This window comes from Centruroides sculpturatus, unplaced genomic scaffold (genome assembly GCF_000671375.1).
Source record: "Centruroides sculpturatus isolate CEXI.00-Female unplaced genomic scaffold, Cexi_2.0 scaffold262, whole genome shotgun sequence".
NCBI lineage: Eukaryota > Metazoa > Arthropoda > Arachnida > Scorpiones > Buthidae > Centruroides > Centruroides sculpturatus.
In genome coordinates, this window is record NW_019384536.1 from 607786 (window position 1) to 624334 (window position 16549).

The 16549-nt window shown below is 29.1% G+C and overlaps 2 protein-coding genes across 9 annotated transcripts in view; one reads left to right on the plus strand and one right to left on the minus strand.

Moving 5' to 3' along the window:
- LOC111623253 (CD151 antigen-like) overlaps window positions 1–11714 on the plus strand; it is an 86551-nt gene extending 74837 nt beyond the window's left edge. For all 4 annotated transcript variants that reach the window (XM_023365772.1, XM_023365775.1, XM_023365771.1 and 1 more), the window contains 3 exons: window positions 5273–5446; window positions 7856–7939; window positions 11111–11714. In XM_023365772.1, the coding sequence (XP_023221540.1) occupies window positions 5273–5446; window positions 7856–7939; window positions 11111–11158 (306 nt within the window). In that variant the 3' untranslated portion in view covers window positions 11159–11714. The remainder of the gene's footprint in view (window positions 1–5272; window positions 5447–7855; window positions 7940–11110) is intronic.
- A 1520-nt stretch (window positions 11715–13234) lies between these two features.
- Window positions 13235–16549, minus strand: part of LOC111623254 (liprin-beta-1-like) — a 15864-nt gene continuing 12549 nt past the window's right edge. For all 5 annotated transcript variants that reach the window (XM_023365779.1, XM_023365777.1, XM_023365778.1 and 2 more), the window contains 3 exons: window positions 13612–13800; window positions 13413–13550; window positions 13235–13343 (listed from right to left, as the gene is read on the minus strand). In XM_023365779.1, coding sequence (XP_023221547.1) covers window positions 13287–13343; window positions 13413–13550; window positions 13612–13800 — 384 coding nt within the window. In that variant the 3' untranslated portion in view covers window positions 13235–13286. The remainder of the gene's footprint in view (window positions 13344–13412; window positions 13551–13611; window positions 13801–16549) is intronic.

Here is a 16549-nt window from a genome sequence, read left to right on the forward strand (position 1 = left end):
TGGCAACAGCGTATCAGAAGCAATTATTTACGAGAAAACTAAAAAGATACATGCTGATCTCATGAAAAATCAAGCAGGAACTAGCCAGGAAAGTGAGGTGTTTAAAGCCAGCCATTTTTTTGTATATGAGAACAGATTAATCATTTTTACATTACATCTCATGGGAAAGGTTGGTTTGGTATGTCCTATTTGGTATAAGTCCAAACATCAGAAACCCTTTAAGGTCATATACTGAGGTTCCACTGTATAGTTGTTGCATATATTTCATTTTAAAAAACAAACATTAAAGAAATAAGGTATGCAGAAGATCTGTTATATTTTATCATTTATTCAAAAATAAGCCAAGTGACCAAATAATAAAATTGAAAAAAAATGAAATAGGACAGGCAAGACATATATATAAAAAAACTGAGGTTTTTTCTTTTTTTTATTTAGAAGGGGAAATCTATGGTAATTTGTTTTTGTCCAATGTAATTGTTTGATTGTCTCCTTTACATTTGTCCAAAGAAATTGATGAATTTATTTTATGTGATAAACTTTTGTTCTTTTCCAGTTGCTATCATTTTATTGTGCCAGTACAAATAATTGATAAAAAATTTTAGACAAACTGCTTTCTTTACAATATATTTTTTTTTCATTTAAAAAAAAATAACACCAAGAAAGCAAAGCTTTGTTCTGAAGATGCTTAAATTTTTTATCAATTAGTGCTGCTTGTTCTTGCACAATTTTATTGTCTTACATTAAAAGAAAAATATGTAAATAGACTAATTAGAAATAGTGTAATATTCTAAAATATTTCATTGCTTTTAATATATATATATATGTGTGCACGAGTGCACACAAGGTTGTTTGTTTGTTCACTATACACTCACTCTGAGACCATTTGACCAATTGCTACAAAACTAGGCAGTTACGTTCACATACTTCTAACTTAGATAATGTTGAATATCCAATCCCAAAATATCAACTGGATTTCTATAAATCAGTTTCTATCTACATTAGATTCACTGACTTTATACATATTGGAAAAAATTTAAGAAAATATCAAACTTAATATAGTTCTTATAAAACAGATTATCATCATCATCTTTGGACTTAGTCCCGTTTAACAGCGGGGTCGGCACATCTGGATTTTATTTTGAATCTCCATTTGGCCCGATCATGGGCCTGGTCTGGGTATAGGCTTGCAGGTCGTGATGTAGCGTGTCCAGCCAACGCTGCCTTGGGCAGGACCCAGGTACCTCCAAATTTAGGTCCATGTGAATGATGAAGTTGGCGTCAGCACGGAGCATATGGTCATAAAGGTGCAGGTGCCACTTGCGCGCTTTTTCATTGATCTCAGCAATGGCATACTGGGCTCTGATGTCTACGTTGAGTACTCGATTAAGTCTGGGAAGGCCGCTTATTCAACGCAACATCCTAGTCTCTGTAGTAGCAAGTCGGCGGTCGACGACCTTCGTAGTTGGCCTGCACACGGCCCCATACAGTGCGACAGGTTGGACGATGGTTTGATAAATCTTTGACTTAAGTTGGTCCTTGATGCGTCAGTTGCACAGCACACTTGTTATTGAGTGCCACTTCAGCCAGGCGGCATTGACACGTGTAACTGCCTCATGGTACAAGTCTCCGTCAGTTATAAAACAGATTATAATTTTAAAAAATATATATATTATATTCACTTAATTACTACAACAATGATATAGTGTGAAATAGATGCTCTATATTATTATTGCAACAGGTAGCATATAGCACTTGCCTGCATGAAATTGAAAATATTTTACCCTGTGAAAAGTCTATAATCATTTAATTTTCCACATCTAACAAATCGGGTTTTTGTCATTTTTGAATGGTACTTTCTTAACTCTAATTCTAATAAGTGCCCTCCACTGGCCATATGGAGTTTTCCAGATTTTCTTTGTTAGTAACACCTGGTCACTGGTGGGCCCACAAATGGCCAGGCAGTTCAGTTTCGTTCCCTGAACACTGGCAGTTCGATCAATGGGTTTGCGACTTGCCAAGACGGGCTGGCAATGTGGAATTTTTCAGGTTTTCTCCCTGTTTTTAATGCCTAAATAGAGGCCAGTTACCCTTAAAAGACCTTCCAGAAGGCATCCGCGAGGCAGATTGCCAATGTGTTGCATTGATGTAATCAAATAAACCAAACTAATTCTAACGAGTGATTATTATTGTGACATCATGACAATGCCGAGCTTCAATTTTTTTGTCACAATGTTCTCAATTTTTTAGCGATGTATTGCCCCTGTACATCACACTTTCCCTTTTAGCAACAGAGTCGTGTCGGTCATCTATCTGACTCCATTCAGGAGAAAATTTTTGAATTGAAGTAACATGATTTTCATTCCAAACCAGAATTTTTTATATAGTTAAGCTGGGCCTCCTGCCTTTAAGCTTTCCACATCTCCTCTGGACTTTCATCTAACTAACTCCTTTCTTGAGATTTAAGAAAGGACAGACAGTAGGCAGACGACAGTCAGAATTTATAGGTCTACAATTTTTTCAAATTGCAGCTCAATAATTTTCTATAAATTCAATATTCTTGATAATATACTTTCTACTTAGTTTATACAATCTGCTACAAAAATATAAACACTTTACCATCCCATAAAAACAATTATTCTGGCATTTTTATAAGAATTTTTATTTAAACAAGTCATATGAAGTCATTTGAATGTAAGGTTAGCAACTTTGATTACATGCAAGATCATCACAACCTATCCAGCATAGATCACTTTTCAAATATTAATAGTAGAACAGTATTAATTAGTAATCGTTCACCATTCTGCCTTTCAGGAGGAGGTCAGTGACTACTTTTGGTCGAATTACTTTGGTCCCCCGCTGCAACATTCCCCTCTTTCTATCAGACCAGTGGTATGGTGGCATTTGAATAGGAAAATTACAAGGTTACCAACCTGCACAAAATGTTTTAAGTGGTTTTGAGGCTGACACACAAATATTTGGTTTGTTTTTTGCAGAATTTGATATTTGGCTGTTAATAGTAAAATTTCTAGGGTTAACCTTAGGAAAAAATATATCTTAAAATATTCAATATTGTATTTTCAATTGGTGTCTTCTTGACCAATAAAATTGTGCATTGTACCATCTGAGTATCGCAATAAACGTGGCAATAGTAGGCTGAAATAACCAAACCCTTTATATAATTTTTGTCTTAATGTTTGTTATATTATAGTATTGATATTTATTTATATAACTACAAAGATTATCTTACGTAAGGGTTTATCACATCGAGTGATCAATGTAACACAGTTTAAAATTCCTTTATTCCTCTAATGTGCACAATTTAAAGAATTTTTTAAATGCGTTAATTGGTCACTCGGTGTGATAAACTCGTACGTAAGATAACCTTTGTAAATATAATTCAAATACTTTAATATAATAGAATAATACAATAGAAGGATTAGAAGTATGAAATAATCTAATAATCTTAATATTTGCTGTTATTATTGTTTGCTGGATCAACGTTGTGCTCATCTGCTAGTTATATATACTGTATATATATTAAAAGAAAATCTATATTCTGAAGCTCTTCTGGTGCCTAAAAAAATATGAAAATTTCAATTAAACATTAACTTATTTATTTACTTTTTTAAGTAGAAGTTGTGAAAATTTCACTATCTTTCCAAAAGTTTAAATTGAAATGAATGCTTAATTAGTGAATAATACAATGAGATGTTACACTGCTTGGAAAGAAGTAAATCATACAAAACTATTTTTAAAATAGTTTATAAGCAAAATAATAGTATAGGAAGAATTTCTACACCTTTTTATATTTCGATAGTGTATCGAGATAGGCCTACATCATGATGATAGCTAAATATACAAATATCTATCATCATTGTGTATGATAAAAATGGAAGAAATAATCACGTAAGAAGAGAATGCAATGTAATTATTGAAACTATAAAACTTTCAGCTTTTAGCAACGGTAGGTAGAAATACTTCAATGAATCAAACAAAATTAAATTAATTTTTAATATTAGATTTTCTGTCCAGATATGTCAGGCCCCGTCCCTCACCACCCAGCTGGCCCATTGTAGGCCTGGCCGAACCCATAATGGGCTTGCTAAAAGAGGTTCTCTTAGTGCCCACAGGGTGGAAAGAGTTTAAATAAAAAAGTATTACATTTTTACTGAACACTATCTGAAGTTAATAAACATTACAATTTAAATTTTTTTTAACTTCAAATATTGAAGAATTTTCTAATAAAAAATTCAGCATTTATGATATATGTTGATGAGTTTGTATAAAATGAAAAGTTATAGTTTGATCTGTAAATAATATCAGTGTGTCTGAGAAATTTTGATAGTTAAAAATTTATCTGCATGATAACATGCTGCTGAAGTTAGTGAATATAGGAGAATCAGTTTGAAAATTTATTCAGGTTTTGCAAATGTCAAATGAGGCATAAAATTATTTATTAAATTTAAACATTAAATAGACAAATATTACTAGATAATGAAGTAAATTAATAAATTACTTGGAATATTTGAAAGATATACTAACAAGTAAGTATATCTTAGTACATATAAAAATCTGTACATTTGCAATATTTACTGTTACATTTTGATGTAAAGAAATAAAAAATGTTTAATTATCTATTGACAGATAATCATAAGTGAAATATCTTCATATTTCTTGAGAAAATAAATATCTTATTTTATTCATTAAGTAATATAAAATTTTATGTGTAATATTTGATCTATTGCTAGTGAGATGATGATGTACAAGCTGATTTTAATTTGTGTTGTAAATCACTATTTACATTTAATTCAAAGTGTGTTTAATGTTGTTTTACTGTTTTGCTAAGTCAATTGTTGTTCTGTTTACTAGATTGCAAGTTTGATCTCTTATTGCATGTAGATTTATTAGTTTTAAATGATGATGCCTTTTTATGAGAAGTATCATTAATATTTATAATATAATATGGTAAAATATTCAAGCTAGAACTTGATATTATCATTTATAGTGCCAAATATGATGATGATTTGTTGGAAGTCATTAATATATCTGATATTGAAAGACATAATTTATCAACAACATAGCTCCTTTTTATTCTTATTTAAGTAAATGTTTCAGAAATCTACTGCAATAAACTTAACTTTACTATTAAAAATTTTATAATAACGAAGAAATTAGTCTATAAATCATTCCATGCAAAAAAATCATCCAAAATAGTAATTAAAAATTGCACTAAATGATTTAAATAAATAATAATTTATTTTATTTATAATAGTTTAAATGCTGTGGTATTGATGAGGATGGAGAAGAGGGATACAGCGTTTGGGCCAAAAAAAATAGTAAGTTTTCTGGTGAAAAGAAAGTACCTGCAAGTTGCTGCAAGTCTAAAGATAAAACAGAAATTAATAAATGTCAAGATTCTCCAAATGAAAATGACGCTTATTTAGAAGTAAGTTGTATCTTATATTAATTTATAATCTTGTTATTAACTTCAAAAAAGTTTTCTTTTATATTTTGATGTGAATTTTACTATTAATTCTAAAAGTAGCTTCCCTTAATAAGAGAGAGATGTATTTTTCTGTATAATTTTAATTTTGAAAACAGATAATCATTTTTCTTGTGTGAAGTCAAAAACAAAAATAAAATATTGTTGTTATTAATGTATATCTGCATATCAATACTAACATGTTGATGATGTACAGTACAGTACATATACATCGTGTAATTCTCTCTTATGCTATTCATTAATCTACTGCATTTACATCTATATTATTGTGTGCTTAACATTCAGTTTGATTTTGCATTTTTTGAAAAATACTAGAATTATATTATGTCTTTATTACTAATCAATAACTTCATGTAGAAATTTAGCATATTTTTGATTTAATAACAATTCTTTAAATGTGACTTTCTATAATCTGTCAACATTTTTTAAAATTTGACAAATCCATTAAGAAATTTCATAAAATAATTTGGAAAAATAATGTAATTTTCAAATTGCATAATTTTATTCCATTTCAAAACAAAATGGATAGTATTAGTTAATTTTACATGCAATATGATAGCACCAGTTTTCTGTTTTCTATAGAATTTCATTTTAATACAGTTTATCTTCATGTTTAAGAAAATGATAAATTCAAGAAAATTATTTTAGTGTAACTTTATTATAAACTTTGAAAAATATTTTTAGTTTAATATATAGATATATATGTTTTATTTGAATAATAGCTGCAACTGCATATTTTCTCTGTGGTTATTCTTTTCTCTGCATATACTGATTGCCTATTATCAATAAGATATTTAAATATTTAAAAAATCAAACTTTTGTAAACAAACAAATTATAATTGTAATAGTAACTGGTATCTTTCCTTCTATATATCAGTAATGTCATTCTAAAGTAACAATGAAAGCTATACAATAGATATATTTTTTAATTTTGTACATTTTACATATTTCATTTTCTATGTTTGTTTGCTAAATAAACATTATACCTACCTACCATAGTTTATGGTATTTATTATTTTACATTGTTTCCCTGTGTTTTCAGAAATCCTTTTACAGTATCTGCAGCTATTATTTGAGGGCAGTTATTATTTCAACCTTTATGGATGAGATGTGGTTACTATTTGAAAGCTGTTATTATTCAAATAAAATTGGTAATTGGAAACATGTAAAGCTAAAAAATTTTGAATTATATAAACAATTATAGTTAGTTCAACATTAATTATACAATAATTATTTTTAATGCGTAAGTAAAATCAAGGATAGTTAATTTAAAACAGTTGGTACTGTGAGATCAGCCAGGACGTAGATCTTAGTCTACGACACTTACGGCGCGCGATCGTGAGATCGGCTCTTGTAACTTTTTATAGGAGGGCGGTAATATTTAGGAAAAGGGGATTCAAGACTGTGAAGTCTTTATCCCAAATTGTCAGGGTCCCGACACCAGTTAATCAATCTTATTATACGCGGATTAACACGCGTATGCGATCTGATCCAGTCACGCAATTAGAAGACATTTTTAATTAAAACGAAATAATAAGTTTAATAAAACAAGAAAATAAATCATACAAAAATCTCAATGAACGAGAGATAGAACTACTACAACTAATATACAAATCAGGAGATAATTAAACTTATATTCTACCCTATTCGCTATCGAGAGAGAGAGCTCACAAAACGTTATAAAACATACGACCTGTTTAGTTGTCGTTCGTCTTCTTCTCTGTAGGTAAGGGACACTTTGTAGATAAAGTTCATTACTTCTTCGTATGGGAGATCACTATGTGCACAAATATAAAAGTATCACTTCTATGTGCAGACTCTAGACTTATTCTGTATGTGATTCGTCTAAGGGCGTTGGTCATCCGGAGGGAAACGTATGTGGAGTTTGTATGTTTTCGGATCTGTCGCTGAACTCCCCGAAATTTGACAAGTTCCCTGTATATCTTCTGAATACCGACCAATCATCGGCCAGTAACTCTTTCTTGAGAACGGATGAAAGGGGAATGAATGAGGGGTAACCATTTCCCATCTGAGCAGGATTTTTAACCAGATAAGGGAAAGTCAGAGGATGTTCTCTTCTGTGAAAGGAAGTAACATCTGTTATCTGTTTTTTCCCAACCTAAAACAGTATTTTTCTCACCAAAAATGAAGTAATATTTGGTGACATTATTTTAACATTATTAATAAAATATTAAGTTAGACCCAGGGCTCTTTCGGGTCTCACAGTACAAAACTTAATTGTATAATGTTTACTGAATTTGATATCAATTAATATACAGTAATATTTAATGTATAATTTTAATGCATTTAAAATATTTTCTTATCAAATAAATATTTGAATTATTTTTTCAGAGTTGTTATGGTGCTGTTAGAGATTTTGTCAGAGACCATGCATTAGTGGTAGGTGGAATTGGCATTGGAATTGCATGTATCTTGGTAAGTCCTTTCATTAATGGAAACAATTTTAGCTATTGCATAAAGATTCAACATAAAATAATTAGCAATGTTTTGAATCTATGTTATTTTATAAGCAATATATTCTTTACTAATGTCTTTAAATTACACATTTTTCTTTTATTAAAGTATGTTTTAAAGAACAGTAAAATTATTTATCATATTATGGATGGATAAATTAGATCAAATTCTCTGTTATGGTTTAATTTTCAAATTAGTTTTTTTGCACTATTATAATTTTTATACAAGCACATTAAAACAAGTAACACAGAAAAAAAATCATATAATAAACATTTATAAGTTATTAACTTTTATTTCAAATACAGTGAAGATCAAATGTCTGGATTTGGCTGTTGAAAAATGGATAACTCTTTCAATTGGTAATTTCATTGTTGATGTTTTAACATTTACTCAGAATTTGTAATTTTGAAATTATGATATATTTCAAAATTACACTAAATAATACACTAAAGATTCAAAATACAATTTACAGAATTAACTAAGTATTTACATTTGAAATACTATTTTGAACTTAGAACACCTAATCTTGATTTATAATATATTTGGAGCTACAGTACATAAAATTTTAATTTATATGTATACCAGCAAATGAGCTTGGGGTTGCCTGGCAAAAAGTAACAAAAACAACAAAGATTAAGATTAAAAGTATGAAATAATCTAATAGATTATTTTATATTCTAACCCTTCTATAATACTATATTATAGTATTTGATTTATATAACTACAAGGTTATCTTAGGTGAGGGTTTATCACACTAAGTGACCAATCTAACACATTTTAAAAATACTTTATTCCTCTACTGTAAACAATTTAAAGAATTTTTAAAATGTGTTAGATTGGTCACTTAGTGTGATAAACCCTCACCTAAGATAACCTTTGTAGTTATATAAATTAAATACTATATTATAACACATGTAAAACGAAAACCATATAAAGAGTTTGGTTATTTCAGTCTGCCATTGTCGTGTTTATCACGATACTTGGATGTTACAAAATGGCACAATTTCATTGGTCAAGTAAATAAATAAAAACTTAAGATGTCACATTTTCAATTGGTAAGACATGTTTTCCTAATATTAACTCTATGAAACTGTACCATTTACAGCTGAATATCAAATGGTATGCCATATGAATATCTGCCAACAGACCAAATATTTAAAGTCTGCACTCTCAAAGACCATTTAAATCATATTTTATGCTTGCCAATATGCTTGTTGTGGAAGGGAGTTGAAGTAATTCCAACAAAATTAGTTGTCGACCTTCTCCTGGAAGAAAGGATGATCAACGACTACTAATTAATACTGGCTAACTATTAATATTTGGAAAGTGATCTGTGTTAGATAGGTTGTGATGTTGATCGAAGTTGCCAACCTTAAAGTCTGAAAGACTTGATATGACTTCTTTAAATAAAAAAAGTATTGTAAAAATGTAAGAATAATTGCTTTATATAAAGTGTTTATCTAATAAATCTGTTGCAAAAAAGATAATAAACTACATGGGAAGTATGTTCTCATAAATATTGCATTTATAGAAAAATTATTGGGTTGCAATTTGAAAAAATTGTAGCCTATAAATTCTGACTGTCATCTGCCTGTCCATCCTCAATCTCAAGAAAGGTGTTAGATAGATGAAAGTTGATACCAGATGTGGAAAGCTTATGGGCAGGAGAGACAGATTAACTATATACAAACCTTCAAATTAAAGTGGAAGTCAAATTACTTCAATTCAAAATTTTTCTCTGAAAGGAGTTAGATAACTGACATAACTCTATTGCTAACAGGAAAAGTATGATGTATAGAGACAAGACACTGCTAAAAGAATTGAGAACATTGTGATGAAATATTGCAGCCTGGCATTGTGATGATGTCACAATAAATAATCGCTCATTAGAATTAGTTTGGTTTATTTGGTTATGGCAATGCAAAATGTGAGTGAGTCTGCTGAGTGGATGCATCTCAGGAAGACTTTTATGGGAAGCTGGACCCTGTTTAGGTGTTACTAACATGAAGAAAACTTGGGAAACTCCACATGGCTAGCCTGTTGATGCCCGAACCCACAACTAACTATCTGCTAGTGTTTGATGATTTTATCCACTTAGCTACTGGATGGCACTTATTAGAATTAAGAAAGTAATGAAAAAAAACCAAGGCTTTTCACAGGCTTAAACTATATGCTACCTTTGCAGTAATGATGTAGTGTGTCTATTTCACACTATATCATTGTCACAGTAATTAAGTTAAATAATAATTTAAAAAAATATATATATTAGTTATATTTATAATTCTTACAAAAAAAAATTTTTAACTATATATATTGCAAATACAGAAGATGATGCTATGTGTAAATCCAGTAAATCGAGTGTAGATGGAAATTAATTGATTTATAAAAATCCAAAAATTTTGGGGTGGGATGTACTGTACAGTACAACATTATCTAAGTTAGAAGTATGTGAACATAATTGCTGAGTTTTGTAGCAGTTGATTGAATGGACTAGGAAGATAAAATAAGGAAATGTTAATTTTATTAAAGTTTCCATTATTAATAAAATACAAGCATTGTTAAATGATGGTCCATGTGGAATGGACTCAAATAAATCTGAATAGTTCCTTTTGGATCTTATATCATTCTGTAGAATATAATTAAGTTTCTTAAGATGGAAGAGGAGATATACTACTCACTCTTATTTTCTGAAAACTGATCAGAATGAATCAATGATGTTTACTTCTGGTGACTGTTTTGGCCAAGGAAGATGTTTAACTTCATCTTTATGCTCCACAACCAAAACTTAACTCTTTGAAATACAGTAAATTTTTACTTAAAAATAAAATTCAGTAAAACCCATTTCATTAAATAATAATGAACTTATCTTCCAGATTGAGCTCTAGTAATTTTTATTGTAGTAGTACTAGAAGTTTTGGATATAATCTTGTTCAACAACTGTGAATGTCTTTCAGTTAAAACCCTTTTACTCTCATAGCAATTACACCATTCATGTTACATTGTCTAACATATTGCTAAACATATTTTATAATTTACAGTTCCATAATTCTTAACTCTTGTCATATTATTTTATTTAATTAATTTGTTGTGTTGGAACTTTATAAATAATTATAATTTGTTTTTATTATTTAGATTGTTGGCATGATTCTCTCCTGTACCCTGTTCATGCTAATTAATTAGAGATACGAGTGAAACTTTCAGTTTGATTTCTAAAGTTTATTGGACATAAAGTGGTTTGTGCTTTCTATTTGAATTTTGTGATAAATTAATAAATCTTAGATTATTTGTTATAACCTTTTAATTCTCTGCATTTCTTATTGAACTGTAAAAGAATGAAACTACAGATATCATATATGCATCTTATATAATTTATATGTAAAAATTAAATTAGAAAAAGATTAAGATATAAATAGTGATCAAATTATATTTGTTAGAAATTTGTTGCAGAAATATTCCGTCCAAGCCTCAACTGAAAAATTGTCTTTCATTTACAGCATGTCTATTTTTGTTTTTTAATATAAAATTTTTATAAATTTTTATATTGTATGCTAACTTATAATTATGTTTTTTTAACATTCCAGTTAAAAATCCTGAATTTATTGTGGATATTTGTCATATACAGTGGAACCTCAGTATACGACCTTAATCTGTTCCTGTTGTTTGGACTTATACTGAATAGGACATATACCAAACCAACCTTTCCCATAAGAAGTAATGTAAAAATGATTAATCCGTTCTCATGTAAAAAAAAAAAATGGCTGGCTTTAACACCTCGCTTTCCTGGCTAGTTCCTGCTTGATTTTTCATGAGATCAGCATTATCTTTTTAGCTTTCTCACAAATAATTGCTTCTGATACGCTGTCTCCAGTACACTGTTTTTCAGTTATCCAAAGCAAAAGCAATTTCTCAACATGATCTAATGTCTTCGATCTCTGTTTAGAAATGGATTTAACCCCTTTCGCAACATTAGCTGATTTAATAATGTCTTTATTTTTCACGATTGTTGATATCGTCGTTCTCGGAATATGGTATGCAGCGTTAAAATCTCGAACACGCATACCACCTTCATATTTCTCAACAATTTATTTTATCAGTTCCATTGTGATCCTAGTCATTTTTTTAGTTTTCTGTTGCTTTCATTTGCCTTTTTGCAATTCATGATTAATAAAAGTAATAATACTTACAAATTAAAATCAGAAGAAATTTAACAAAGTTATAAACCGTTGCACTGCGAACGTCTGGTCTGGTCTAGTACATCAATAGTGCTACTTGTTCATAGATGGCGCGTATAATTGAATTAAGTCGTATACTGAGCAAAATTTGTTTCGTCCAAACAGGACGTATTCTGAATTGGACGTATTCTAAAGCAGACGTATACCGAGGTACCACTGTATATATAATTTTTAAAAATATATCATAAAACAAACAAAAGCAATATAACTTGAATTGCTAAATGCAGAAAGATATAATGCTTCCCAAAGAAGCTTTGTTTTTACATTAAATATTATATAACAAAGTTTCTTAGGAAACTAAGAGATGGATTTTTGTTAATCAGAGAATTTGTATGTTGTTCTACAATATATTAATTGTAATTTTCTAATAACAAAATTATCTTTAAAAGGAATATTGTTTTAACTACTGTCAATTTGCAACTTTCTGCATTTACCAGTTATTTTAAATAAAATAAGAACTTTTCTATTAAGTAGTTTCAGAAAAATAACTTATAACCTTTTTACTGAACTGTACTTAACAAATGTTTACTACAATAGAAGGCTTTTGTACTTAAAAATTAAATTATATTACTTCCACCAAACAAATTTAATTGTTTTTGATTATTTAATCAAGATTTTTTATTTAATCTAAATATATTTGATATTTATTGATGTTTTTGTAAATACAAAATGCTAGAACAGGCATGTTTCTTATTTTATATACAATATATATAGATTTCAATTTAAAAATATTTTATGTACAAATAACAATTTGTTTATGCAAAATGTAGGCTACAGTTTTCATGTAATGTGTGTTATGCTTGGATTTTTTTTCTACACTGAACAATGCAAGCATGCACAAATTTTATATTACACTGAATCTGTTTTTAAATAAAAATTAAAATTCTTTTAATTTTTATTTAGAATAGTTATGGTATTTATTTCTTAACAATGAAACACCATATTGTGTGTGTATGTGTGTATGTATATGTTAAAATGTACAATATTACTTATTTAAAAAAAATACTAAATAAATATTTACAAATTCTGATTGAAAACCATTGTGTTATTTTATTAATATTATGATAACTGAGTTGTTACACACTTGTATCTGTTACTGGTAAGGATAAATCTTCTGTTTCTTTTTCATTATCCTAGAATTAATTTTAAAATAAGTAATTTTAATAAGAGCATAATATAAATTAAAATGTATTAATATTAACCTTTTTTGAATCTGTTTCCTGTGGAATAATCTGAATATTATAATCAGGTAAATTGGTCTCCAGAGGACAAACAAAATCTTCCATGTCCAGCATGGATCTGTTTCGGAAACTGAGTCTAAAGTGTCTCTTTCGCCCTGCCTGTAGTACAGATTGCTTAATATACCAACTTAAACTAACTGTAAGTTAGAAGAAAACTGACCTTGATTTTAGCAGTTGGTGTGAGGATGATAAAACCGGGTTTGTTTTCAGAATCTCTCTTATTCTGCATTACTTCACTGCCTAAAAGTTCTTTAAAGCGAAGAGACAGATGTCTTCTTAGAAGTGTCTTAGAAGAAGGTATATTGAGTAAAGATGCTAAAAGATCCCCATTAAAACTATTTTCATACACCTGAAATTATACAAAATTGGAAGAGTACAGTAGAGTGTCATTTATCCGAAAGCCAATCAACCGAAATGTCGGTTAACCAAAAGCATTTCAGTTGGACTGTGTCATGCTGAATTGAACGTTTTTGATACTAGATTAACTTCCAAAATATCATTTTTGTTTTTATATTTTTCAATATATTTATTTTGTTTGTACAAAATAAAGAAATAATTTTTAATGATACAATAGCCCTGATTATTATTTTAAAAAATTTACGTTAGGCTTAACATTGATGAAAATTCAACGCGAAGTGACATGCAATGGAGAAAAATTTCAAGATGGGATAGGTTAATATACTTTTTCATACATAATCAATTATCTGAACAACCCCAGTCCCCAATTGATTCGGATAAACGATGCTCTACTATAGTTAAATATTCTAAATTCATTTTATATTTGACTATGAAGGAAGCTTGCTGTATGCCAGTTACAATTAATTTAGAAACATCAAGGGAAGGCATATCTAAAAACTAAACAATAACAGTGCAACTTGCTGCTTTTACTCTTACAAGGGAACTGTCGGAGTGTCTTTTAATAAATTTTAATAAAATTTAGTTAATAACTACATTAAAAGTATACAAACTCTATTTTAAATTTGTAGCATTCACTAAAAGTGTTGATCAGAGTTATTAGCAATCAAATGTTGCACTACTTTATAGTAGTTTAACACAATTATGCAAATTTTTAGAAGTGAAAGGGTCGCGGAGGAAGACGGCGATATTACATTTAGAATAAATTCTGGAATTTTCAAAAATGGTTGAAGAATTAATAAAATTTTGTATACTTTTAACATAATTATTAACTAAATTTTATTAATTCTTCACCCATTTTTGAAAATTCCAGAATTTATTCTAAATGTAATATCGCCGTCTTCCTCCGCGACCCTTTCACTTCTTAAAATTTGCATAATTGTGTTAAACTAGTATAAAGTAGTGCAGCATTTGATTGCCAATAACTCTGATCAACACTTTTAGTGAATGCTACAAATTTAAAATAGAGTTTGTATACTTTTAACGTAGTTATTAACTAAATTTTATTAAAATTTATTAGAAGACACTCCGACAGTTTCCTTGTTAGTATAGTATAATATGCAATAATACCATTAAAGCTCCATGGACACCACTTCCTCTTAAATTAGGAGCATATTCTGAAAGATCAACAGTTTTCAACCATTCCATAATCCTGTGATTTGTCCATCTAATAATTAAGTTTGCTGAGATTTCCTGAAAAAGTTTTATTTTAAAAAATTGCATTTAATGTGCCAACTGTTCATTTAAAGTAATGGTTTACTTCATTTGGAACTGATCTTCTTATCAAGCAAGAAGGATGAAAATTATATCTTCTCAGCATTTGAATGCCTCTCTTGATACTGGTGAAATGTAATAAATTTGTTACTTTTAAAGTAATCAAATCTTCCTGTAAAAAGAAGAGAAAGCATTTAATTCTTGACATTACGTAAAAGTAACAATGATCACAATAATTGATAATTACAACAGTGAGATAGTGCAAAACCCTTCCGTCTATACGAGCTTCAGCAAATATATCTTTGTACTGTGGCAAGCCAATATCATCTAACCAGCTAATTACCCAATGATAATCTAACTGTCCTGCTATCTCGTCCAGTCCTCTGCTTTCAGATCCTATTGTCTGTAAAGCTAGTCGAAGTTTCTTACGGTGCAGACTATTTTTGATTTTTAATTCCTGTTTAGTATTAAGTAACATTCTTTTAATTAAATTATCTTCTAATCAAATTAACATTAATAAAATTTTTAAGGATTCACATGTACTTTTTCTAGGTTGGCATTAGTTGCCTTTAATAACTGATCACCATTTTTGATCCATTTTTTGCATTCATTACGATACATTCCTAGACCAATTTCGTCCATCCATTCGACAACTGTGTCAGTATCCCAATTAGAGAAAGGTACACCAATTCTAAAAATTAAAAAAATTCTATTGAAATTATCAAAAATGACAAGAATCTAATAGACTTCTTGTTAATTTTTTTCATTGTTATTGGAACCCATGAACACAAGCACACTATTAATGAGTTAGTGTCTTGGAAAAAACTGATAGAAACTCACCCTTCTACAGTGAATTTCATTTTTGTTTTGGGGCTGGAAAGAGTTTTGTATATAGAAAATGACAATTTTTAATTAAAAATATTCTACCTTCATACTTACATTGGATCAGTTGTGAGAGAAGGTGACCATTCTTTGTTTAACCTGTCTAAAGTTTGTTCATTTTGATTTAATTTTGAAAATTTATCTTGTTTTGCTCTAATAAATAAAATTTTTGCTGTTATTCAACATATATATATATATATAATAATAGTAGATGCAGTGTAAATAATATATTAATACCTGCCAAATAACTTTCTAAAACCTTTTTTTTCCTTTCCAACTGGTACAGGACTTGTGGGTAAAGATGAATAACGACTTCTAGAACTGCGCATAGAGGCTCTTTCATCGAAGTCTTTCATTTCACATTGTGCTATTGAAAATTAAAGTTTTATTGTCATTTAATATACAGTACTTAAAAGCAGGGCTGGAGTCGGAGTCGGGGGGAATTTCTGGCAAGAGGAGTCTGAGTCAGAAAAATGTGTTGACTCTGACGTTTTAAATTTATTTTAGTTTTTTTATTTAAATGAAAGAAAATTTATTATATATTTATTAATTTTTAAAAATGTTTTTGTATTTTGTTGTAATTCATT